This window comes from Homarus americanus, unplaced genomic scaffold (genome assembly GCF_018991925.1).
Source record: "Homarus americanus isolate GMGI-L3 unplaced genomic scaffold, GMGI_Hamer_2.0 scaffold367, whole genome shotgun sequence".
NCBI classification, from domain to species: Eukaryota; Metazoa; Arthropoda; class Malacostraca; order Decapoda; family Nephropidae; genus Homarus; species Homarus americanus.
Window position 1 is genome coordinate 17,977,126 of NW_024743709.1, and position 27,339 is coordinate 18,004,464.

Below are 27,339 nucleotides of genomic sequence, written 5' to 3' on the forward strand. Positions count from 1 at the left end.
GCAAGCATGAACTCCGCATGCTTCCCCGATGGGCACTGTAAACGCTTCTTCGCTTCACCTTGCAAAGGATGTAAGGGGGTGCCCAGTAAACTAGCCTCCTCGTGGGCAATCTAAAAAAAATCTTAAAGTCTCCGTCTTCGCTTTCTAAGCGTCTGGGGCATGAGCAACGGGTTAGGTTAGGTTGGGTTTTCTTGGTTGGTTGGTAATATAATTTATGATATTGTGGGGTACGAGATATTTGGTTCACACTCAGGATGGGATGGAGAAAGGAAACTCATAATGTGTTCTCTGTATACATGTTGTATTGGATGTACAGTGCAGCTTGGTGCTGGGAAGTGGCAGCGTGGTTACCAGCGTAGTCTTAGACAGGGCCAGACTTTCGTAGGCCTTAGGCACCTCCAAGATATGGGGCCCCATTTGACAGCATATTCACTAATAACACAAGCTAGTACCTAATTATAAAATGTGATGACTGCAAGTGACAGATTTCGAACACAGACATTTTATCCAATTGTAGACAAGCTCATTGTTCAGTTGGTTAGACGCCAAGAAGCATATTCAGTGTTGTGTGACAGATTTGGTTTCCTGGTTGACAAATCACTGTCCCAGGATAAAGTGATCCTGAAAGCCAGAAATCTAGTGAAGACATATTCCAGTGATTTGGAAAAATGTTTTGCTGATGAGTTTTTGCTATTCTCAAATATGTACCCGGAGGAGAAAACCGTGAATGGAATGCTGAAACAACTAATCAACTGTGGATTAATAACCAGTTTTCCTAATGTCCACATTGCATTTCGAATTTATCTTTCACTGTTTGCAACCAGTTGTGAAAGCGAGCGGTCCTTTTCCAAACTAAAAAGAATTAAAATCTGTTCAAGATCCACTATGGGCCAAGAGCGGCTCTCTTCTCTTTCCCTACTTTTAATTGAAAATGAACTGCTTCGAAAGATAGACACTAATGACATAATAAAACAATTTGCACTGCAAAAAAGCCGTAAAGTTTTGATCTAATAAATATCTTAACTTAAAATCTGTGTCAATTTTCCGAAGCAGTTGCTTTGGCATATTGAGTATGTTCTAAACATTTCCTAATGATTACGTTGTAACTTGTATAGGATATTTCAGAAACAAAAGTATGTATTAGACAACTGAAAAAAAATAAAAATTTTGTGTACTCTTTGAAACAACTTTCTTCTACTATTTTGCTTTCACCTATGGCCAGAATATGCCTAAATAGAATAGTATAGAAAATAATCAAGTAACATAAATAGATACTAATAGGATTAAGTAATAAATAAATGGAAAAATAGTACCTCAGTATCAATTTAATAATAACCTGTAGAAAATATCTCGTAGGCCCTAGGCACTGTGCCTACTGTGCCTAATGGATAATCCGGGCCTGGATGTAGAGAGAGTTGGTTGGTGAGGGTGCTCAGAGGAGGACCAGCTTGTGGGTCGCCATGGTCGCCGGCGGGAGCGAGGACCGCCAGGCAGGAGGTGTTGCTTGCTGGTTGGTGTAGGTAGAAAAGAGACAGGTCACCACGAGGTCAGGTCTTATATGGCGGGGGGTAGGCGTGGCATAGTAGTTGACCCCTGCTCCGTGATGTATGGCGGCACTGGTTGACCAAGACCACGAGGCATACACTGGGGAATTCGCGGGGTCGGCTACTCAGCGACAAACAGTGTTTGTAGGGGAGGAATCCACTACAATATTTATTCTAAAACAGAAATCCAACTTTTTCTTTTATGAAGCTCGGTAGGGGGGGGAGGTCTAAAAAACACGTGGTTTCCGGTGGAAATGAATATAAAATTCGTTCGAAACTCATCAAAATACAAAGGAAAAATCTATTTTTAATATCTAAATAAAGACCGGTGTGATACTATAAATTAACCAAATCTAGTATACACAGTACTGTATTGTCGATATTTTCCCGTTTTAGAATTTGAGCCCAAACTGGACCTTGAGTAATTGTGTTAAGCAAGAGCGTTCCACATAAAACAATGTGGCAGTCCTTTACAAGGTTGTTTCGTAGTAGATGTTCCACCATGCTCTCTAATACTTTATACACTATGCTGGTCAGGTTCACTGGTTTATAATTATTCATGGAGTGACGGTCACCCTTCTTGAGTATAGGACTCCACTGCTTACTGACCGGTTGCATATTTTTGTAATGTCCTTACAATGAAAAAGTAAAACAATGATATGAAACTTTAAGAACCACACACAATTAGAAATTTACCGGTAAAACATGAAAATAAATATATTTTTTTTATCACCTGTTTGTTTTCGAGTTTCAGGAGGCTCCCAAGGTCGACCATGGCCCGTGGAATAATCGTGACCAGCTGATATAATACAACAATGAATAATCTACTGTGATGCTGTATCAGTAATGCTGCGTCAGCCTTTTACCTGATACTGCTCCTCCTACACTCACTCTGCGATGGCCACACTGTCCTCTTTATCCCTCAGTACCCTCACCTCAAGGAATATACAACCCCTTCTGCAGACTCGCCACTTGTTGAGAGCTTACACCAGACCTGAAGCTGTGGCGCCACGGAAAGTAAGCTGATAAACATTTTAATTACATGTGTGTTGTATAATGTACCAACAATGCATAAACAGAATACTGTAAAGTTGGTCAATGTCTTTACATAGTGGTGTCAATCAACTCTGGAAAATTAAGAAGGAATGTTGCGTTACAAGTTGTTCCATTTCGTTAATTTTTTCCAAAATTTTTTCGTCTATTGGCTGTCCTCAGGTTTTGGTACGAGAATAGGTTTATTTGGTGTGTTTTACTCAAATCTGACCTTCATTTTTTAGCGGAAATTGCTCGTCTTGGCCCCCACCCTGCCTTCGGGGGAGAAAACGAGTCATTTAACCGAACAAAATCTAACCTAACTTATTGTAACCCCTAGCTGGGGTCTCTGCCTCCAGACCCCCGGTAGGCCTAGCTTAAATTAACCTAAAATTTTTGGTAGTTAAAAACTTTGGGGGTGCCGTGTCTGAAAGTAGAATACTTTAGTTAGAAGTGGAAGTACCAGGGATACGTAAGAATTGGATAGAATGATCGTCTTTCTCGTAAACCTCGGCAATAAACTTAAAGTAATCGTAGGAGCATAAATGACAACCAACCTCCACCATGGCCATTGTGAGACTGGTCAATTAAATTAAATTCGTACCCAGGATGCTTCCTTTGAAAAAAATCAAATGTGATTGACCGAAAAAAATTTGCGTGATGATATCGATACTGGATGACATCAGTCAATATTGTGCATGTGGGATGCGCCGTTAACATCTCACGAAGACAAAAACTGAAAAATTCAAAAATCAATGAAATTCAATTGTCACTATTATCCATTTCCGCCATGTATATATGGGGTTCAAAATGCTCAGAATAGCGAGATCTAAATGTTTTGGTAGTTTATAACTTCCGGGCACACTATGTCCTTAAGTAAAATGATACCAGAATGGAGGTCAGATTTGAGTGAAACATCAAAAAACACTCCAAAATCTGTTCTCATACCAAAGTAACCGACCTACCTAACCTAAACTAACCTACAAGGAGGAGGAGGAAAGGAGAAGACAAGTGTCTCAAAGCGAGTATAGCCTCAAGTCAACATGGCAGGAACCTGCGGACAGCCAATGGATGAATATTAACCAAATGTTCTTTGAATGATAGTAAGTAATAAAAACGATACGACAACTTTTGGTATTTTTTTGTGTTAACACCCAAGTCACGCACAACAATACCTTATGCAGTTCTCAGCAACTTTTCTTCTATAAACATCTGTCGGAAATTACTTGTCGAAATATTCAATTTTTAGGTCAATATTGACAACTGGGTAACATTGCAGTAAACAGCAACCACAGAATTCGGGAAATTCACTTCATTCAATCGATAGAACTATTTTTTCTATGATAATTTTCTTATATTATAATAGGTTTGGTTTGGTTAGGTTAGGTAACATTTTTTTATCAGATTCTTTGGTTGCTGTAATCTTCAATTTTACCGACAATTGACCTGCAGACGAGTTATTTGTTTTGCTTTTTATTTTCCTAACTTTATTTTCATCAGTGAATTCTGATATTCATTTTTTTCATTTTATCCTCTTCGCCACTGATTGGCTTGTTAGCCGCTTGGGCAATCGGTCACGTCTCTTTTCATTTATATTCTTCACCAAAAGATCGGCTCGCTAGCCGCCTGGGCGATCGGTCACGTCTCTGTCATGCACTGTTGGCAAATACTGGGCATGCACCGGCTCCTGAATGTACCTGAACCCGCTCCAGTGTTGGTCAAGTCTTCTCTTGAAAGAGCTCACACTCGGTACCGTCACAACACTCTCTGGTAGATTGTTCCAAGAGTTTACAACCCTCACTCCGAAAAAGTTTGCCCTCACGGTTTTCTGGACTTGCGGCTTCTTCAATCTTGAGCTGTGACCCCTTGTGGGGCGAGCATTCGCCAGCTCCAAGGAAGGACACTCAACTAAGTAGTGCCCCCTGAGATGCTTATACACCTCAACTAGGTCGCCCCTTGCCCGTCTGTCATATAAGCTAGGCAAGTTCAAGCGCTCCAATCTCTCAAGGTAGTTGAGGTGCCGAAGTGCAGGCACCAGTCTGGTGGCCCTCCTTTGAACATTTTCAACCAACTGACAGTCCCTAGCATATCTCGGAGACCAGATGGGGTGACAGTACTCCAGATGGGGAAGCACATCACTCCTGAAGATCGTTACGAGGGACGGACCATCTACTGAACGACCTTCTTATAAGACCCAATAATTTATTTGCCTGATTTACCTTCTTCTCACAATGGCCCGAGAACTTCAGCTCATTGTCAACATACACACCTAGGTCCTTCTCACACAGTCTCAACTAGTGCAGTTTCTTCATCCCGTTATAATCATTTCTTGTGCCAATGCTTCATTTGATAGATAATGAGGCACCTAGATGCGCACTACTTTGTCTTCTCGGTGGTAATGCGGTGGTGACGTCTCATCCCAGGATGTTAACAGCCAATAATATTGACATAGTTCAAAACGCTCTGCCACCCTGGCTTAATCAACGCTGATCCTCAGTGTATGCTTAAGAACCGTTTGGTATGGACGGCTGCTCTCACGACTGCAAAAAATGTTAAATTACATCAGATCATAGTAAATTCTTCTCTTAATATTCCAGTGGGTCCGGCTAGAAAGTTAGGTAAGGTTAGGAAGGGTTGTTTGGTTAGGTTGGTGAGGTCTTCTAACAATGCTTCTGCTGCTTGTTTTTCATATCAACTAAGGTTAGGTTAGTTTTAATTTAGAAATAACCATTTTTTAACACATTTGCACAAACTATGACAGTGTCCACTATAAAGCACAGTGAAATTGTGACATTTTTATAAACGTTTTCTATGAAAAATTAGCTGTGGGTCAGTGGTCAATAATTACCATTATTTAAAGCCAGGCGAGGGTACAGGGAGAGGATGTTTTTGAAGTGTCCAAGTGGTGTAAAATTAAATTAAAGGGAGGGGACTTACTTATTGTCTGGTGTATCTACAGTTCCCCAAACTGTGGCCCACTAAATCAAAGGAACTTAAGAGCCTTAATAGACAATGCAGCGATGCTCAACCCTAGCCACCTCCTTATCATGGGGGACCTTATCTATGGCGACATCGACTGGAGAAACGAGATCATCCCAAATGACTTGAATAACCCTGCTACTCTTTTTTTAGAAACTCTGAAAATAAACTAGAAGGTTACAGAATTCGGGGAAATGTCCTAGCGTTGATAGAAGACTTTCTACATGACCGCAAGCAGTGTGTGGTGATTAATGGCATGAAATCATCATCTGTACCTGTCACAAGCGGGGTACCACAGAGCAGTGTATTTGCCCGCTGTTGTTTGTTTGTTTCATAAATGACATGCCTGACGTTGTACACTCTTCCATACAAATGTTTGCCAATGATACCAAGTTATTTCAGGAAATCAAGAACCAAGTGGACTGTGAAGAGCTGCAGAAGGACCTCTGTGGGCTCCAAGAATGGTCAAAGAAGTGACTGCTGAGATTCAATGTCACGAAGTGTATGAGGATGCACCTGGGGCGTACCAACGGTAAGGAGGCGTATCATATGTCCCAACGGGATGAATAAACTGCACTATTTAAGACTGAATGTGAGAAGGACATAGGTGTGTATGTTGACAATGAGCTGAAGTTCTCGGGCCATTGTGAGAAGAATGTAAATCAGGCAAATACATTATTGGGTCTTATAAGAAGGTCGTTCAGATATCTGGACGGTCCATCCTTCGTAGCGATCTTCAAGAGTGATGTGCTTCCCCATCTGGAGTACTGCCACCCCGTCTGGTCCCCGAGTTATACTTAGGACTGTCAGTTGGTTGAAAATGTTCAAAGGAGGGCACCAGACTGGTGCCTGCACTGCAGCACCTCAACTACCTGAGAGATTGGAGGTTGAACTGCCGAGCTTATACTACAGACGGGCAAGGGCCGATCTAATTGAGGTGTATAAGCATCTCAAGGGGCACTACTCAGTCGAGTGCCCTTACTTGGAGCTGGCGGACGCTCGCCCCACAAGGGTTCACAGCTCAAGATTGAAGAAGCCGCAAGTCCAGAAAACTGTAAGGGTAAACTTTTTTGGAGTGACAGTTGTGAACTCTCAAAACAATCTGCCAGAGAGTGTTGTGACGGCACCGAGTGTGAGTTCTTTCAAGACCAGACTTGACCAACACTGGAGCAAGTTCAGGTACATTCAGGAGCTGGTGCATACCCAGTACTTACCAACAGTGCGTGACAGCAACGTAACCGATCGCCCAAGCGGTTAACGAGCCTATCAGTGGTGAAGAGGATAAGATAAAAAAGTAAAGCAATTTTTTGGGAAGACGACTGAGTGCAACAGCAACTGGTATTTTTTCGTATTAACACCCAGGTCAAGCACAACAATACTAATGGTAATTCTAAGCAACTTTTCTTCTATAAACACCCGCTGGAAATCACTGGTTGTTGAAATATTGATTATCTGAGTACAGTACTGTATATGGGTTTTCAGAGAGTGATGTTGCCTATAAATACATGATTAAAATAACTAAGTGTATCAAGACTGTCATGACAGTCAATGTAAACTAAGATGATTGAAGACCAAAATTAGGTTTTGTAAGGCTGCCAAGGTTTTAACCACAGATAATCAGGAGTAGGAAACTTTACCTAACTTAATCTTGGTTCCTGTTCATCTGAGGCATTTCTGGTGTAATACAATAGGTTAGGTGACCAGGAGATTTTCTGAGAAATTTTGCTAACACAAACGACATTAGAAAATGCTAAGAAACAAGCACTTTTAACCGATTTAGAGGTGTAAAATGTACCATATCTGGTAGTATGATACAACATGAGAGATATTTGATGAATGTTTTAGCAGTGTACAGTACATGATAATGTTTTGTTACTTATAATTACCAACAATATTGGTTGCTCAAAGTGGGCAGGGCTTTGAAGAAGAGGAAAAATATGGGGTAAAATACTATAAAGAACATCAAAGAAACCTTTAAAAACCTTACCTAACTTATAAAAATCCTAAAACTATAAATGACTTACCTTATTCTTGTTTTCAGAGTTTACTGTGTTGGTGTAGTTTTCTGTGTTCAAATAAGGAGTGATGTCAGGATCACAGGTGCACCTTGCGAGGTCTAATTTTGCTATGACATGATTGGCTTACGTCTCCTACTCAGTTATGTATCAGTCGCAGTGATTGGCCAAGAGGAGACACACCACCGCCACCTATTGACATTTTAAGAACTAATGCCAGAGTTCGTACGACCGCCACAACTAAGTTATGAACTGTTAGTGAATCACTCTTACTGTAGTTCGTATGGACTTCAGATCTCCTGGCAGTTACGACCTTCCTATCACAGCAGTGTTAGTGAATCTGAGCCCTGACTTTCTGTCTCATTTACACACAATTGCATACATACACATATATTTTTGTTTCTCATCTTTGATCTTTTTAATTTTGTATTTATTATTATTATTATTATTATTATGATTATTATTTTGATTATTATTATTATTATTATTATTACTATTACAATATTATTATTATTATTACAGTGTTGTTGTTATTATTATTTTATTTTATTTTAATTTTGCATTTTTTTATTATAAATTTTATTTACTATGATTTATTATTATTATTATTTATTCACCACCAAGTTTGTCAACTCTTCCCCACCCACTGACTGGTTCATCAAATATATATCATTGCCAATGAAACAGAATTTGAGATCATAATGACGATGATCAATCTTGTTTCACTTCAAGCATTACAAAATATAGGACTGTATCATCATACCAGATACAGTAGTGCTGAAAGATCAGGGAGACCTTCAAATTATTCTATTTGGCTTGAGTAGCAGAATTTCCGTGGGTGAAAATGCTGAAGATTATTTATGACAAGGAAAATAATATTAGCAATGTTTTATCACAGTGATTTATAAATTAAAAGTACCAGGAATATTGAGCTGTCTTAGTAGAGAGGCTTCGGTTCTTAAGCCATACAAATCATTAAATTTATGCATATTTAGTACTGAAGCTTTAATAATGTTAGAACATCTGTGTTTCAGGTATCACGATTAGAGACTCTCAGGTCCCGTGAGCCTCTTCCATTTTCTGCATTCCTGACAGACTCCTTTGGTCGAGAACATTCATACCTTAGGATTTCTCTCACTGAAAAATGCAATCTCAGATGTAAGTACAGTATTATACTGTAAATATAATATTTTCCAGGTGAAAGAAGATGTATAAAATATCTCCCATCATGCACATAAAATATCAAGTTTTTTTTTATCATAACTTTTGTGGGTAACCCTAAGTTATACTTCCAGATCAAATCTTTATAACCTTTTGAAATAAGAGGCCAGTTGCAGCAGCATCTTCTCCTAGTCATAACCAAATCCCCAAAACAGTCATATGAGAAATAGATGTTTTCATTTAAGATAGGAGCGGTGCTGTATGTGAGCAGAATGAAGGAGAACTACTGTACCTAATATTTACCTGAAGAGTCATTCAGGGGAGTAAAGTTTGTCCAAGAGAACAATGTTAAGTGATGTTAAAAAAAACAACAATAAACATACAAATGACCTTACTGTGTACACTGTACAGTACTAGTGATGTCCGAGCTTTGCAACTGCATAGGATTATGATAACCTCCACTGCACAAACCCACGCGGTTGTCACGGTTGTGAAACAATCTCAAATGAGGGTTGAGAGCAAAGAAATTCATGGGCAGTGGGGCCCTCCAACCACTGTGCTGCTTTTATGAACAATGGGCTACAATGTTTTTAGATCTTTACGGTGATAAATCTTGAGTAACTTGCTTAATTACAGGTGACCATTTATGACCTTTTTCATACATGGTGTGTAAAAAAGTAGTAGTATTGGACAATCTGATGACCATAAACCTCTTGTTTTTTTTTCCCATTTGGGCTAAACCTGACTACTTTAATGTATGTCTAGTGCAAACTATGGGATGTTTATACTCAAATCAATCCACATCTTGCAAGAATTCCAGCAATGCAATACTGTATATATTCTGCCAATTCAAGTCAGTGACATTTTATAAGAGAAAAACTTAATTCCTGTCTTGTATAATCCGAAGTCCCTGACCTGCACCACTCCTCCCCTCCACCGACAACTAATCTCCTCTTGCTGGCTGTGAACACCCCATCCCCCATCCTCCCAGCCAGCAGGGGAGGCGAGATGGCGGTGATCAGGATTTTACAGGATGAATTTGGTTTTGGCTTAGTTTTTCTCATATAAATTGTCAGAGATTTTACTCAACAGAATGTAACTTGCATTGCAGGAATCCTTTTAAGATAACAATTAATTTGAGTATAAACATCTCATAGTTTGCACTAGAGAAAAAATGTTTAGTCCCTTAGCTTAGTACTGTACATTTGAGTACACTAAAGTACAGTAATATGTTGGTCAAAATTATGGCATTTTCACAGGGAAAATCATAGGAACATAAGTTGACAAGTTCACACAGGTTACAGCATTAATCCAAGTTTAAAGTTAAACCAAACAATCTCAACCTTGCCGTTGTGACTTCCTGACAACTGCAACCGCAACTCTGAAGCTTTGAGATCTGACAAGCGTGATATCACTACTGTGTACACTGTAATTATTTCTAAACTACTGTACATTTTTTTCAGTAAAACTAACTTAAGCATATCATGGCACATACAGTACCAGTATGTATTTATATGTTTGATGCTTTGCTCATAGTGTAATCTGAATTTCAGGCGAGCAAATAAATGCTTGGTCATCACTTGGTAAGTCAAACAGCATGTAACACATTAGTACATTTTTGCAATTTGTAATTGCTAGGTTTCATGGTCTAAGCTATTTTATAATGTACTGTATATCCTTAGGCCAGTACTGTATGCCAGAAGAAGGAGTGAGTCTGACACCAAGAGAACATCTTCTTACCTCAGAAGAAATTATACGAATAGCAAGTTTATTTATATCAGAAGGTGTGGACAAGGTCAGGTTGACTGGAGGTGAACCTATGGTCAGGAGGGACTTGGCATACATAATTGGTAAGCACTAGACTGTACAAAAAAATACTTCATAAAGGATGGGCCTGGATTCACCACTATGTTATCTGTCTATTTATATATACAAACTTGTCCAAACAATATTGTCAGTTAGTTCTTCTGTGGGCACTTCAGTAAAATGTCAAACTCAAAGTCAAGTCATAGAGGTTGGTCAAGGTCGCGCATTCATAAAAACAGTTTTGGGCATTATAACACAAATTTGGTAATGCTTTTTGCCTATGAGGTTCCTAAACTCACTATGACTTGTCCTGCTGTTCGGAGCAACAAAATTTCCCTCTGCCTTTAACAAACTCCCATGAATGATTCACTCATAGTGTTGACTCAAGTTGTGCCATGACTACTCATAGTAAACGATATACGTACTGTATCTTGTTGGCATTTACAGTGGTGATAGGTGTCTTGATTTGGTGTCATACAGTAATTGATTTTATACTTGCTTTTTGCCTTTTGTAGGCAGCTATCAAACAGGGAGGTACTACCGCCTGGGAAGATATTGGAAACATATTGTGTTGTCTAATGGTAGACCCTGCTGCCATATGGCATCCAAAATTGTGACCATGTCCCAAGTTGCTGATCTGACTTTCTGCCTCATTTAAACACAATTGCAGGGTCTCAATTGTTTCTCTTACCATTGACAACACAACATACATACTGTATATCAATTCTCACTCTTGATTTATTTTTTATTTTTTATGGTTATGCGTATTATTATTATTATTTAATTTTTATTTTTTATTATAATTTTTGTTTATTTTTATTAATTATTATTATTAATTATTATTACAGTGGTCCCTCGGTTAACGAACGGTTCGATTAACGAAATTTCGGTTAAGGAATTAGCTCTCATAAGGATTTTCAGTTCGATTAACGAAATCCTTACGACAAACACGTTTTGTTGTGCACATCAGCTGATCGGCCAGTCGTAATACAGTAATCAGTTCTATGTTTACATTCGTTTCCAGTGGAGTAAATATCAAGAAAGTTGTGCTCTTGAATATTTCTGCATTTATTATATTAAATTTATTGGTCATTCTGAAATTTAGTTAACATATTGATAATATAGACAGTACAGGGAACAGTTTTTGTGTGCCCATCAGCTGACTGAATCACCCAACAACACTTCTCAGTTTAACTTTGTTTACAGTGGAGTGAACATCCAGTTTGTTGGTCTCTTGAATATTTTTGCATTTTTACATTAAAATTATTGGTCATTCTGAAATTTAGTGTAGAAATTATTATGAAACATGAAGAAGGCATTAGAACCAATGCACTCTACAATCAGCTGATTGATATGTAAACAAAGCTGCCGGGAATACGACATACACACCTCAAAGTACAGTAAGTTAAAATACAGTACTGTACTGTATTCTGTTGTTTTTTATTTTTTATTATACAGTATACAGTACAGTACAGTACTGTATTTAGTTTATATTTAATGTTTTGTTAATTCTAGTACCGGTATACAGTACTTTGTATGTACAGTATACTTTTTCTGTGAGTTGGAACCAATTACCCAATATCCCATTGAAATAATAGATTCAGTTAACGAAATTTTCGGTTAACGAACTACTCTGGAACGATTTGTGTTCGTTAACCGAGGGACCACTGTATTATTATTATTATTATTATTATTATTATTATTATTATTATTATTATTATTATTATTATTATTACTACTATATTTTTATCCCCCAGGCCATAATATGGGTCAGTGACTTCTGCCCAGGTGGGCTAATCCCGTAAAACACCTGTATCAGTGTTGCATACAAGGATCCCAGATATCTTAAAAATCCTCTTTAATGGCACATGAGTGTCACAAGTGATTGTAAGGACACCAGGTACCAGTCAGATTGTATGGTAACACCCTGTTGCCAAGCAAATTCTCATGATGGTACCATATATCTTGTAGTTATTCAAGGTGACCCTAAGTACTGTATAGGTGCTTAGCCTAATATAACATAATTGTTCATTATGATGCCAGGTACAGTATAGTATTTCACACTTGCTGCAGTGATGCCGGTGACACAATTGTTTTTAATGATTTCAGGTGTTTCACAGGTACTCATACCAGATAAATCTTCCCATTTTGTACAAAGCATTGCGTATAATCAATCTATCCTTTCATTCTGCCTCCATCACTTCACATTTTCTCTGCACAATTATCTCTTGTTGGTAACTCATATATTGTATATGAATATTATTATATATTTTAAGTCTAGCCTATGAATATTAACAGTTCATGAATTTACAGAAACTTTTTTACCTTGTCTTGGTATTATTTTAGAGTCAATTTCTGATTTTGTAATATTGAATACAATCTCTGTCTGGCCATGATGCTGTTTTACAGAATAAATTTTTAGTCGATACTGTATTATTTTACAATGATTTTTTTTAGCCTTTATTATTTAAAAAAATTCTAGTCTTGGTATTGTTTTACAGAGTCATTGTCTAATCTTGGCATCAAGCAATTAGGCATAACAACAAATGGGCTGTTATTGAAAAGACGTTTGGCAGAACTTCAGAGTGCAGGACTTACACATCTGAATGTGTCTCTAGATACCCTCATACCTCAGAAGTTTGAACTTATAACACGACGTCGTGGATGGGAAAGGGTAATGGATGGGATCAATGTTGCCCTTGACTTAGGGTACTCCCCAGTAAAGGTATGACTGCAAATATGTTTATTTATTATTTCTGCAGACCTGAAAATTTTCTGTAAATTCATTGGTTTCTGAGTAGTTTATGCTCAGTTTGGTCATTTTTGTGAATTTTGTAAATCCAATGAGAAGAGAATGCGGATTTTGAATCTAGATAATAAGAATGCATTAAAAAAGTTACTATTATGGAGTCCTTATCAGCAGGGAGAGCCAACTGTTCAAAGCAACAGCCAGCATGTTACACTTACACAGATTGGCTTATTCAAGCTCATAATAAGTAAGCTGGAAGAGAAGTCACCCCATGCGCCATTTCACCCATAAAATTTTAGTTCACCTGGTGTAATTCAAGATTATTTTCTTTAAATCAACACTGCACTGCACTGTATATTATCAATATGTAAAATATATTTCAAAATGACCAATAATTTGACTGGAAACAGAAAAAAAGCATTTATGTTGAAGAGTCTCAAACAAGATATTCCTTCCTCTGAACTGGTAAACAAACTGACGCCAAGCTTGGTGTGTTGAGTGTCTGTTTGGTGTAAAAACTAGTTTCCTGTGCTTCAATTATGTTCAATAATTGTTAAAATGACTAAAAAAATTAATATAAAACTTTTAAAATTATTGAATAGTACAACCTTCTTGATATTTACTAAAATAGTACGAATTTAAGCCCTAGAACCGATTACTGTATTGGCGGACTAATACTTTGGCTGGTGAGCAGCCAAATGCAGCAACATGTTAGGGAAAAACTAAGTAAGAATTCGTTAATCAAAATTTTTTACGTTAACGAAGTTTTTACGTTAACGAAGTGAAGAATCTTATAGGTAATTACGTTAACTGGAAGATTCTAGTTAACCGAGGGATCACTGTATAACCTCTAATTTCATCACTTACCACACTTACAAATATAAGGAACAAAGGAACTGAGCATATGAATAATACTGTACAATTATTCTGCAGTCAATGCCAGTCACTGACAACATTCTTCTCTGACATCCAACGAAACATTGCAGTGGGACACTTCGACAACGTATCTGTTGCCTTATATGAAAAACATTCATTAATTTCAAAGCTCAGATCTGTAATGAAAATACCTGTAAATGATAAAGGAAAAAAATTTTGTTATTTAGTTTTGTAGAAGAAAAATTACAATACAGTAAACCTCGCTTAACGTCGCCTTGTAACGTTGTTTGATGACTACGTTGTTAAACTTTAGAGACCAAAAATCGTTTAACGTCGGTGACTCGGTACAAACGTCATTTGAATTAAATCACGGACTTCTTTTACCTTTTTTCACAATATGTATTTAGGATGGTGTGTGCATGTAAATAAGTAAAACTAAATGAAGAAAGTTACGGTACTATATCTACTGAAAAATAAGTTTAAAAAACATGTACTGTACAGTACTTAAGTGTATTTAAGGGACTAAAAATTTTATCTCTTGTGCAAAATATATGATGTCTATATTCATATTATTCGCTGTCTTGCAAGGAGTCTAGCAATGCAGTTTATATTCTACTAACTTTAGTCTGTACCATTTTATAAGATGAAAACTTTAAGCCTAAACCACCTTCAATCTTATCGGAAGTGCAGAGGGAGAGGTGATGTATTATGACAGCTGGCGCCAGCCTTAATAACCAAGGTTACCTAGTGGTATTTATTTATCTGTCAAGTAGAGGAATTTTGAGTTTATCTCTTATAAAATCTCAATGAATGTGACTATAATGCATACAAGCACCTCACCAGGCATCACACAAGGAGTTTTGAATTTATGTACTGTATATGAAATGTATTTCATGGGGCAAAAGGAGGCTCAGGAACGTAACTCCCATATTTTATCTATTTCTTATGGGAAAAATTGATCCGCTTAACTTTGTTTCATATAATGTCATGCTTTGGTAAATCCAACGTTAAGCGAGGACCTTAATAAAAAAATGAAGAAAGATTAACAAAAGACACATCTAGTAGCGGTATCCACAGTCATGAATAAGACCTGTGTAAGGTGTATTGATGGATCAAACAGGAATTATCTTTCAATGTGGTACATAATTCTAAGTCTAGGTGTAAACTTTGGAGTATTCATGAAAATTAACAGCCCCAAGCAGGATAAAAGCATTATTTTATGTTTGTTTAAAAATTATACAGAATTTTCATTATATCACATCAAAGGATGGATAATAACACTAATTGAATGGCCAAACATGGCTGTGTTGTTCAACAAAATATTGTGAAGAATAACAGAGGTGGGTGAAATAATTAAATCGGTTCCAACCGATGATTCTAGCTGGAACTTTATTTTTCAACTCCAGGCCAGTTCTAATTCTGGTCAGAAGTTTTTTCATTTCCAACCTGTTCTGGCTCTGGCCAGAACTTAAAAGTTGGTTTTCAATGCATCCTCAGTCATTGGGCCCCAAGGTGGGCCTCAAGATTCCCAGCCTATAGGATGTACACCAGTGCTTCAAAGTTTTTCCAAAAACTTGTTTTCAAGTCTGGATTTGTGCTGGAGCAGTGTAATGTGTACAAGCTCTCATTTACTGTGAGAAATTGTTTATCAGTGTGTGACAGACCTTATTATCTCACATAATTTTATGGGTTTGCATACCGGTATATGTTTTACCATTATTGTTGATTAGTGAAAATCATATTTCAATTGCTCACAAGATATTTTTTTCCAGATTAATTGTTTATAAATATGAGGGAAAAATGAGGAAGAATTAACTGATTTTGTAGAACTTACCCGGCATAAAGACATTGATGTGCGCTACATAGAGTACATGCCATTTGATGGAAACAAGTGAGTAAATAATAAAATTATTTTAGGTATATTCTGACATTAGATCAAAAAGAATCTTTCATGGTCAGTAATTATGAATACAGTTAACCCTTTTGTATATGATGTTTAATTATTACCAACTTCTTTATATGTTTGAGTTTGATGATGTATAAAAGTTATGAAGTCATGTCCAGAAAACTGTTATCTACTGCTACAAACACAATCATAAATTACCTTAGTTTGCATTTTGAAATATGAATGCCTGGAAAACAGGTCACCTCAGAACATGCCGTATGTGGAACATAGTAAAATTAGATAGAAACAAAGATAAAATAATGGATAAAAAAAAAGAGAAAATATAAATCTATGATAAGGTAACACTGGCTAAGATTAGGATCACTATGTGCTACTTCCAAAGGTAGAGACAGAAGACACTAAACCTTTCTCAGAGCAAAGTACTGAATGGGACTTGGGTAAGATTGTATCCAAAGAGAGAACTCTTTAACACTCATGGGGTTTTCATATGCAAATTTGCATATGAAGTAAACAATTTAAATGAAATAATTTTATGTTTGTGTATGAATGCTAGATAGGCAAGACACACATTTGGCAATGTCAGCATGATCTGACAACTACGGTATGTAGACAGCTCTCCAAGGTCACCTTTGTATTTAAAAGGCCCTGGATATAATGTTGACTCACATTTCCCACGCATTTTGTGCAGCATGTGCCTATTTCTCGTGCATCACAGGGATTTCATTTATTCATAAATGTTTTGTGAGAGTTTTGAACCATGCCTCGTGTTGCTGGCGAGGGTGAAAGGATGGGAAAACATAAAAGTGCAAGGAGATTGCACCTCGTGGTGATAGTGTGGTGCCTCCTGATGCATCTTCAGCGAAATACAGTAATATCTCCGTTAGTCGGAATCCCTCAAACCGAACTCTCTGATAGCTGGAATTGAAATTTTCGCGGAAAATCTTTCCCAAAGCTGGAATTTCCCAGAAAAATTCTCAACTTGCAACGATTTTCCTGGGATCACATTTTCCGGAAAATTCTGAGAAAATTTTCCCGGAATCAGGAAAATTCCGGGGATGGGGAAATTTTTTCTGGGTTTGAAAGATGAAATTCTGGCACATTTTCTGGAAAATCCGAGAAAATTTTTCCGTAAAAATTCCGGGGATGAGGGATATTTTTCCGTGTTTGAGAGATGATGTAATGGGCAATTTATGGAACTTCCGAGAAAATTTTTCCTTTACCAAGAAAAATTCCAGGGATGAGGGATTTTTTTTCTGGTTTTGAGAGATTCGTCTGCTACCCGGAAATCTCTCATTCCCGGAAGTGCTCTGCACCAATTGTTCCACCTAATGGAGATATCACTATAGTAGAACGTCGATATAACACCTAAATACGCCCAAGAGAGGTCACTTTAAACCGAATTTGCACTAAATCGAAGTGTTGTTTCAATGGAATAATTTAGTTTGGTACTTGAGAGAAACACAAATTACTAAAAAGACAGAGTCTACCCAGATGCACCTCAGCCCATCTCCTAGAATAAACAAAACATTGTTTTTTTGTAGTACTGTATTATGTTAAAAAAAACACTCATAAATCAACACAGCTAAAATTATGGGACGTGAAATAGTGTGTTTACTAGCGATCAGCTGATTGGTAGATGGGGGGGGGGTGAGGTGAGGTGATATGTTTGACAGTTGATGCCAAGGTCTAGTGCTTACTTATATGTCTGTCCGTAGAGTGACTAAGTTTTTCTCTTATAAAATGTCACTGAACTGACATGTTCTAATTAATTTTATTAAGGAAGTGGCTTTTATCTTGTGCAAAATATATGACGTTCATATTCAAATTATTCGCCGTCTTGCAAGGATTCTAACAATGCAAATTATTTTCTCCTAACTTTAGACTGTGATATTATATAAGTTAAAAACTTAAACCCTAAGACCACCAAACCCTGGCTGGGAAGATGGGGGGGGGGTGATATGTTTGACAGAAGTGACCGGGGAGAATATAATTTACATTGGTGGAATTCTTGTAGGATAGTGATTAATTTGAATATAATCATGCTATAGTTTGCACTAGACAAAAATTTTAGTAATCATTTAGTACATTATTTTGAGTTCATGTACAGTACAGCTTTGCCCTTAGGACAGTGTAGAGCGCGGCCCAGAATAACATTAGGCGCGAATTTTAAAATATGATGTGCCAGATTGACTCGCGCAAAATAGGAAAGATTCACTTTAAATTAAAACATTGTCCCTAATTAGGGTGTCGCTTTAAAACAATAATCTTAAATTGAATTGCTTTAAATCGACGTTCTACTGTATTAGTTTTTCATAACTTTCCTCTATAAATATTTTTTCCTGAATATGTACGCTTTATAATGGAATAAGGATCATATTTCAATGACATGAAATAACGATGGTATAATGTGATGTATCAACATTTTCATTAAGCGTAAACAAAAATTTTGTGTTCTATTCACGCTTACATAAAGAAATAATTATTTTATCGATTACTTATATAAAAGTGTGTGTAGATAATTTTTTACAATGGTAATGCTACAAATCCCACCTTTTTATCTCAAATAGCAAGCTTGCTATTACTCATTACGTACAATTATCTCTCATTTGGTGCCGTCAAGATCGGTGAGGTAACAGGCTAGACCTTGAGCGTCTGCGGGAGAGCGCCTACTCAAACCCATGAGTGTTAATTAGATAAATAAGTTTTTGCCTACCGGTAATCTATCTGCACCTCAAGCTATCAGTTTATCTGTCTCCCTATTTGCATTTGATTGTTTTCCACTTTCTTAGTTACCACATTCCATGGAAAGGTTTAATGTGGCAATATATAGAATTTCAGTAAAACATGTAAGTACTGTATCTTGATTATCACATACAGTACTGTAGTTTCAAGTGCAAAATTGGTAATACCAACACTAGAATTTTTTTTTTTTAAACACTGCACTTGTTACTCTGGTTATCCTGATGAATACAGAAATGGAGAACTATGAAGGAGGAGAAAAGGGGAGGTTACCCTGTAAGCTAGATTAGATGTGATATGGGTTATTTGCCTTACAGCCTTCACATTAATGCTGGCACACTTGACCAACTCCTGCTGGCTTACCATTTTCATACGGTGATATCTCCGTTAGCTGGAACAATTGGTGCAGAGCACTTCCGGGAATGAGAGATTTCTGAGTAACGAGGTTACTCTCTCAAAGCCGGAAAAAATCCCTCATCCCAAAATTTTTCTTGGTAACAGAAAAATGTTCTCGGAAGTTCCAGAAATTGCGCATTACATCATCTCTCGAACCTGGAAAATATCGCCCATCCCTGGAATTTTCCTGGTACCGGAAAAATTTTCTTGGAATTTCCAGAAAATGCGCCTGATTTTCATCCCTTGACCCCGAAAAATATATCCTTTATCCTTGGAATTTTCCATGTACTGTACTGGGAAAATGTTCTCAGAATTTTCCAGAAAATGTGCCCTCGAAATTTCAGTTCCAGTTAAGAGGGATTCCGGTTAATGGAGATATTACTATTAAGTTCCTATATGACTTCCTTTTTTTTAAAGTTACAATATTTCAGGTGGATGGACAAGAAGATGGTGAGTTACTCGGAGATGTTGAAGAAGATTACCCAGGTTTACCCTGGTCTTATGAAGGTGTCTGACAAGTCAAATGATACATCCAAGGTACAAATATATCTTGAATAAATTGTTTTGTCTATATATCTGAGGGGATAGTATAGAATGAAAGTCAGTAGTACATTCAATTATTGGACACCTACACTTTCTGAATATCATAAGATTGGACTGGCCTAGTGTACAATACTGTACTAGGAAATAAGATATTAAGGGAAGTGACCTCAGAGAGATAAACTGTTAAGTTCTAAGGTGTACGGCTCAAGTCTATTATGTATAAGTATTCTACTACAGAGCATTTTTCTCTTATCAACAGGCATATAAAGTTCCTGGCTTTGTGGGACAAATTGGCTTCATTACTTCCATGTCAGAAAACTTTTGTGGTTCCTGTAACAGAGTGCGGTTGACAGCTGATGGTAATCTTAAAGTCTGCCTTTTTGGGTCATCTGAGGTATCACTAAGGTAAATATTTTTATTTCATTTAGAATAATGATGAAGTATTATTGTAGTTACTTGCTCTAGGATGTCATTATATGTGTAATATGAATTAATATTCAGTACAGTATTTCATAATGTTCTATTTTGATAGTGGATTATTTCTTTTCTTTATATTAGGGATGTTATGCGTGATGGATGTACTGATGAAGAACTGCTGGATGTTATTGGAGTTGCTGTTGGTAGAAAAAAGAGGCAACATGCAGGTATATATTCAGTGATATATGTCTTAGAGTAAATCAGAATATATAATTTATTATTAGCTCAGTAAAGCTGGTGGTCATCAATAACCTAACAGAAGTTTTTCCTAGAATTTGGAATCAGTATGCTAAGGAAAGGAAAATTTTGTGATAGCATATGGCACATTTAGTCATCTCATAGGAAATAGGTCCTTTCTATGTACTGTACAGGCAATGACCATTATAATCGAGGTTACGGATCTCAAAAACCCACCGATAAGTGATCGGTCGTATATTAATATTAATAACTTATAGGGAAAAACATGTTGTCCCTGAGCCCCTGAAGAGCCTCAACAAGTTTTATATCCTGCTGCTCTAATAATTAAATATTGTCTAAATAACTCAAATCATTTATAAATAGACATAAAATCAATAAATTTATACAAAATACAGCAAGACCTCGCTAAGTCAGACTATATGGGGCTTGAGGCTGTCTGACTTATCTAGAATTCTGAATTATTCGTTACCTTATAATAAGTTTCTTATTTAGAATTTTTTAACATTCTGTATGTAGGATTGTGTGTGCATGTAACTGAATGAAAAAAAAAGTATATTTATACAGTAAGTCCTTGATATATAGGATGCGCCTTGAAAACCCTCGCATAAATCAAAATCGCATTTATAGCGAATACCGAGTAAAATGGAAAAAGATAAGATGCATTCCATAACCCAAAAAAAAAATGTTCCAGACCCATTTTCAAGACAAATAAACCAAAAACAAATCAATACAATGTTATTTTTATAATATTAGATGAAGCAAGTGTACAGTACAGTGTACTTAACAATAAAAGCAGATACATCAGCTTGGGTAGATGAGATGATGGAGGTGGTGATAGAGGTTTTATATAGTGGGTGATGGTGTTTGAGTGGCTACTGTAGTCATCAGTGTTGGAACTGTATCAGGGAGTGGGACATCTCGCATAAGGCTGAATTTTGCTCGCATTAATTGAATTCCTGGTAGGAATAGGGTCTCTTATATGAGTGAATTCGCATATGCTGAACTTGCCTATATCGAGGACTTACTGTATCCCCAAAGTTATGAGTTGAAAAATAATCATAAAATAACTCCTACCTCAGCCTGGTAAGGAGAGCGCTTAGGGATGTGGCTGCCTTAGCTGACTCCTGGGGGCACGTGATTTTAATTTTTGCCGGGACCCAAACTTATATATGCAGGGGAAGCTTTCATAACACGAAAAAGGGGGTGGTAATTTAGGAAATTGAAAAATTTTTTTTTTATCTCGAACGGCTGTATCTTGAGGGATACCTGTACAGTACTACTTTTAATTTGTCTTATTTTATAGTTTGATATTATATTTTCATTCTTTCTAAGTCACATTGTTGCATTGAAGTGATATCCATATTATATTTTCTTTATTTTCAAGGCAAATTACAATGAAATGTCATTTCCACAGCTTTTATAGTTTCTTATTTAAACAAACACTGCGACAGTCGGCGTTTGGCCGTGAATTATGAATTTTTGACCATGAAATTTAAAAAAAAGAGGAAGTAATTGAGGTACCGGTACCCACGAATTCAAGAACACAAATTTATTTTGTGAATTATCAAGACTCTTGTGTGCTCTACCTCTTAACTGTATCGTCATGCATAGTCACTGACTAATGGTATTGGATTCTTATGCAAGGACTGTATATCTTTATAAAAGTACAGAAGTACTGTATTCCTACAATAGGTACATTTACCACTTTTTCTCTCTTGTCTGTGATGCCTTCAGGGAAATCCCCTGTTGGGAAGGAGGATGTGGCTTTGACAGAAGACCCTTCAGGTTGCCTCATCACTTTGTATCTCCTTTGCCTTTTCTCTCCTCTTATTCTCTCCTCTGTTCTCTTTATAGTGTATTGTTCTACATTTTCCTATTATGATATGGTCAGTAGCCCTGTACTCAATGCCCCTCCTCCTACATTCCTCCTACACAACCTTTTTACTATCTTCTTCTCTTGTAGCCTTCTCACATGTCCATGCCATCTCAGCAAATCTCTCTTGACCCATTCCGCCACTCCACATTTTATATCCTTTGCATTCTGTACCATTCTAAATTCCCCATGCATTTCACTGTTTCTTACCACTTCCTTTTTGGATACTCCAAATGAAGCTATCAGGTAACTCATCTCAGATTATTCTTATTCATTTCAAGTCCATGTGTCACTGCCTTAAGCTAAGGTAGGAGGTTCTATGCTATCTATTGAGTTCCATTTTGACTTCCAAGCATACTTTCCATCCCTTGATGATAGTTACCAACTCTGCAGTCACCTTTCTACCATATACCCTCTAAATCTCACTCCATGACATTCTTAAAATGCTCCGCTCTCAAACTCTTAAAGTTTTAACCTTCTCCAGGTGGCCATGCCAAGAGAAGAAGGCCAGTGGCTTGTGTAGCATCCCTCGATTGTTCTTGATAGTCTTGTCAAGGGCTGTTTTGAAGCCCAGTACTATTTTGGATTCCACAGCTTTAGCTGGTAGACTGTTCCACAGGTCTACCACCCTGTGTGAAGAAGTCAAGTATTTCCTTATATTCATCCAGCCTTACAGCTTGGTGAGCTTGAAGTTGTGTCCTCTAGTGTTGGTGACATGTGACATCAGAAAAATGGCCTGGGTTTACATTTTCCATCCCTTTCAAGATTTTGTATGTGTCTATGAGATTTGACTAGATACATAAAAAAAATATGACTGGGAACCTAAGAAAACTGGATAAAATGTGAAATTTTTGTGAGAATGAAATATCAGAAATGGCTGAAACAAAAGTGGATTGTTGGAGTTCAAAAGAAAATTGTGTACAGTGGAAAAATTATTGATATAGTATAGTTGCATGCAAAATAAATTTTATTAATAATTGTATGGCACTCATGTACAATAATGTTTACTTACAGGTATGCAAAATCTGGCTAAGCTGAAGAATCGACCTATGATTCTAATTGGTGGGTGACTGAGGGAGACATCACATAGTATGTACTTAGATTATCATTTCCTTGATGCATTTTGTTGTAATTTGTAATGACTATAATAGACTCTCGTTAATTTTTTGGCTCTGTGTTCTGAGAACATGCTCTAATAACCCATAAATCACCCACCAGTTCTGGTAAAAGTAGTCCTGTCATGTCCAGAAAAAAGACCATATACAGTAAAACCGGATAAATTGGACATCAATATATCGGAATTTGGTTTTTTTCAGAATCTGAGGTTGTACTCTGGTCACCAGAAATACTTAGAAAACAAGCAAATTACACGTACAGTACATGTTTTAAGAAATGAGGAAGGTTAATAAAAAAAAACTTGTGAAATGAACCACACTTACTGAATTCTGTACAGTTGTCTAATAAGATTTGCTATAGGCCTCCTGAGAACTATGACACTTGAGTATGTAAGCAGGTTGGGGCTGATTAGGTGTTGCCACATTCATCAGGTTTATTTATTTATTGATTTAGTATTATATTCTCATATGATTGGCCTCTTACAGTTTATGGTTCATCATGATTAATATAACATCTTTAGTAATAGAGAAAAAATACAATACTGTATGTAATTTGTAATATGACTTGAAAATAAAAGGATAAACTGTATGAGGAGGTTATTTACTCGATATGCGTTTGTGTGAGAGCTTTCAGCAAATAAGCTACAACAGGGGTCACTATAACACACTAGTATTTGATATAAAGATACCTTCCTAACAATGTTATTTACTATCTTTGAGTGATACAAGATGGCTCAATTTGGCTACTGGTACACTTAGACAACTGATTAATGAATAAACCAGGGTACAGTATACTCTTGATTTAACGAACTGATATAACGAATTCTCGATTTAGCGGAAGGCATATTTTTCGTTATTTTTCACTCGATTTAGGGAGCTAGTTTGCTAAATCAAGATTAATTCCATTAATCTTACACTTACATCTATGGAGACACCTCAGACACATGATACAGTAAAACCTACTTCAGCCTAGGGTGAATGTACTAAATGTATAAAGACTATAAATAATGATATAAAGCAATTACTGGAAAATCTGAGCTACTTTTTTACATTGACATTTTGATACCTTTACTTGTACTTGAGTAACATTTTGCCATACATTACTCTGTATGGGAGGCTAATGGATATTCATCTATTATATAATGTATATATTTTTTAATCCCAACCTTTTTCATTACTACAGTTCAGTATACTGTATTGTATTGTAATGTACAGTAATTAAAAATTTGAAGAATTCTCAGATATTTACCCAAACATTAACCATAGTCTTTCCAGTAAGGCTTTTCTGTATAACTATTTATTTCCTTGTTAGTACAATGAGCTTTGCCATCAGAGTGACAATTCTTAATAAATTTTGTGGGTATTGAGAAGTTCTTAAAGTTAATCTTCTTTTTATTCATATGATTACTTAACATTTGTTATGTAAGTTGGTTCTCCTAACATATAGCCATCTCTATCCTTTTTATAATCATGAAACAAAAAATTGATTGCTGAAAACTATTATCGTCAGTGAGAAGAATCAGATGAATTGAATCCATCTCTCTTCCCTGGATGAGTTTCCTTGTAGACAAGGAAATTGAGATGATCAAATTTCAGAGACCCAAGTTTATGATCAGGGTTTCAAAGTCATTTTAATCAACTTAAAGATTTGTCCCAGTAGCCTTTAGAACTCTTTTTGAAGCACTGTGATCAAGGTTATGGTTTTACTCTCACTAACTTTTGAGTCACAATGCAAATAGTTTTTTTATGAATTCTTACTACTGTTCCATTTAGGACAGTGTCTTTGTCTCAGAATGTATTCAGCCCCTGGTCATGGCAGGCTGTCAGAAAGTGTTCTGTTAGAGTGCATATCATAAGTCACTTGATTCTTCCCCTGCCTAGAATAGGATTTTCAAGTTTTCTTTTTCCAGTACAGTAGTATGCATAAATATGTATTTTGAACTTGCCATTTTCTCATAGAACTCTGTTACAGGTCTAGGATTGTACTCAAATGCAGTACAGTCTTCTTGGTACATCTCAAATCTTGCAGTACCAAGACCTCTTCAAGTTTTCTCCATTCACACCACTACAGCAACACTTAAAGAATCGGCCCCAAAACTTCCAACATATCACAAAAGCAAATTTTCCTGTAAGAGACATGGGAAATATTGTGAAAAAAATAATTCTATACATCAAGATGTATCCCAGGATTTCAACCAAAAGGATGAAAACACTTCATGCAAAAGTTCCTCTTTTGAGGACAGAGGTGTTGTGGATCACAATAATGTTTTTTGGGAAAACTTTGGAGAATATTCTCAGGAGAGAGAAATTAAAGATGTTAATATACAGTATAAAAATATTTCAATAGATAAAAAGTCTTGTAGTTCACATGCTCAAATAAACCCCAGTGAATTTCTAGGTGCAAGCCATTCAAGTAAGAATGAAAAAGATAATTCTGTTAATCTAAGTCATGTAAATGTAGCAGGTGAAGCTCAGATGGTAGATGTTAGTCAAAAGAATGCATTCGTCAGGCTGTGGCAAGAGCAGAGGTATCCCTTGGTAGTAAGGCCTTTGGTTTAGTTAAGGAAATAATGAAGAAGGGTGATGTCCTGGGGATGGCTCAAAAGCTGGTATCATGGCAGCTAAAAGAACCTGGGAATTAATTCCATTATGTCACCCACTTCCACTTGATCATGTTGAAATATCGCTAGAGTTGCTGGAAGAAATGGAAAGTGGACAGGAATGTCACCTCATTATAATTACAGCCAAAGTTGTTACTGCAGGACGGACAGGGTGAAGATGGAAGCTTTGACTGCAGCTTCTGTGGCAGCCCTTACAGTGTATGATATGTGTAAGGCTGTCACCCATAATATTACAATATCAGATATATGCCTTGTCTCCAAAACAGGTGGCAAGAGAAATTTCACTAGGATAGTATCCTCGTGAACAAGAGCTAGATATTATTTTGTATTATATTGTTGTTATTACTGATATTGTTTATAAGTCTTCTGGAGTATATTCTTATATTTTGTACAGGTACACCACCAATTATCCTGGAACTGATGGTCCGGCACCTCCTTTAGTCCGGACAAAATTATGAGGGGGCACTACTCCCTCCCTCCCTCCCAGCCTAGGCGAAGGTAGTTTTAGGCATAAAGTTTTTACCTTATAAAATGTAGCTGACTAGACGTATGAGAATATAACTTGCATTGCTGGAATCCTTGTAAGATAGTGAATAATTTGAGTATAAACATCACATAATTTGCACATGAGATAACAATTTTAGTTTAGTGTAGTACATTTGATGCGTACAAGTTTTTTAACTCATATTTTCGGGAAGGTATATTTAACTTTCTTCATTTATTTTTACTCATTTACATGCACACACCATCCTAAATATATATTGTGAAAAAAGTAAAAGAAATAATTGTCCTAAGGGTAAACCTGTAATAAGTTAATTTAATTTTTTTTTATGTCTAGTGAAACTATGGGATGCTTATATACTCAAATTAATCACTATCTTACAAGAATTACAGTAATGTGAGTTATATACAGCGGTCCCTCGATTAACGAACGGTCCAATACTTGAAATTTCAGTTAACGAATTAGCTCCCATAAGGATTTTTAGTTTGATTAACGGACAAAACTTTGATTAACGAAAGCCTTACGAGAAACACGTTTTGTTGTGCGCATCAGCTGATCAGCCAGTCTGCCAATACAGTAATCAGTTCTATGTTTTCATTCATTTCCGTGGGTAAATGTCAAGAAAGTTGGTCTCTTGAATATTTCTGCATTTTTTATATTCAAGTTATTGGTCATTCTGAAATTTAGTTAACATATTGATATTATAGACAGTACAGGGAACAGTTTTTTTGTGCCCATCAGCTGACTGAATCACCCAACAACACTTCTCAGTTTAACTTCGTTTACAGTGGAATGAACATCGAGTTT

At 36.6% G+C, this 27,339-nt stretch overlaps 1 protein-coding gene across 1 annotated transcript; it reads left to right on the forward strand.

The window, feature by feature from the left end:
- Positions 1-2,260: 2,260 nt before the first annotated feature.
- On the forward strand, positions 2,261-27,066 carry LOC121877315 (molybdenum cofactor biosynthesis protein 1-like). Its single transcript, XM_042383000.1, is given in 13 exon segments — positions 2,261-2,561; positions 8,605-8,728; positions 10,414-10,581; positions 13,039-13,262; positions 15,935-16,053; positions 19,635-19,740; positions 20,006-20,151; positions 20,305-20,390; positions 23,309-23,356; positions 25,382-25,909; positions 25,912-26,010; positions 26,013-26,180; positions 26,183-27,066. Coding segments are annotated over 13 exon segments (2,088 nt in total). The 5' UTR covers positions 2,261-2,441; the 3' UTR covers positions 26,335-27,066.
- Positions 27,067-27,339: the final 273 nt, after the last annotated feature.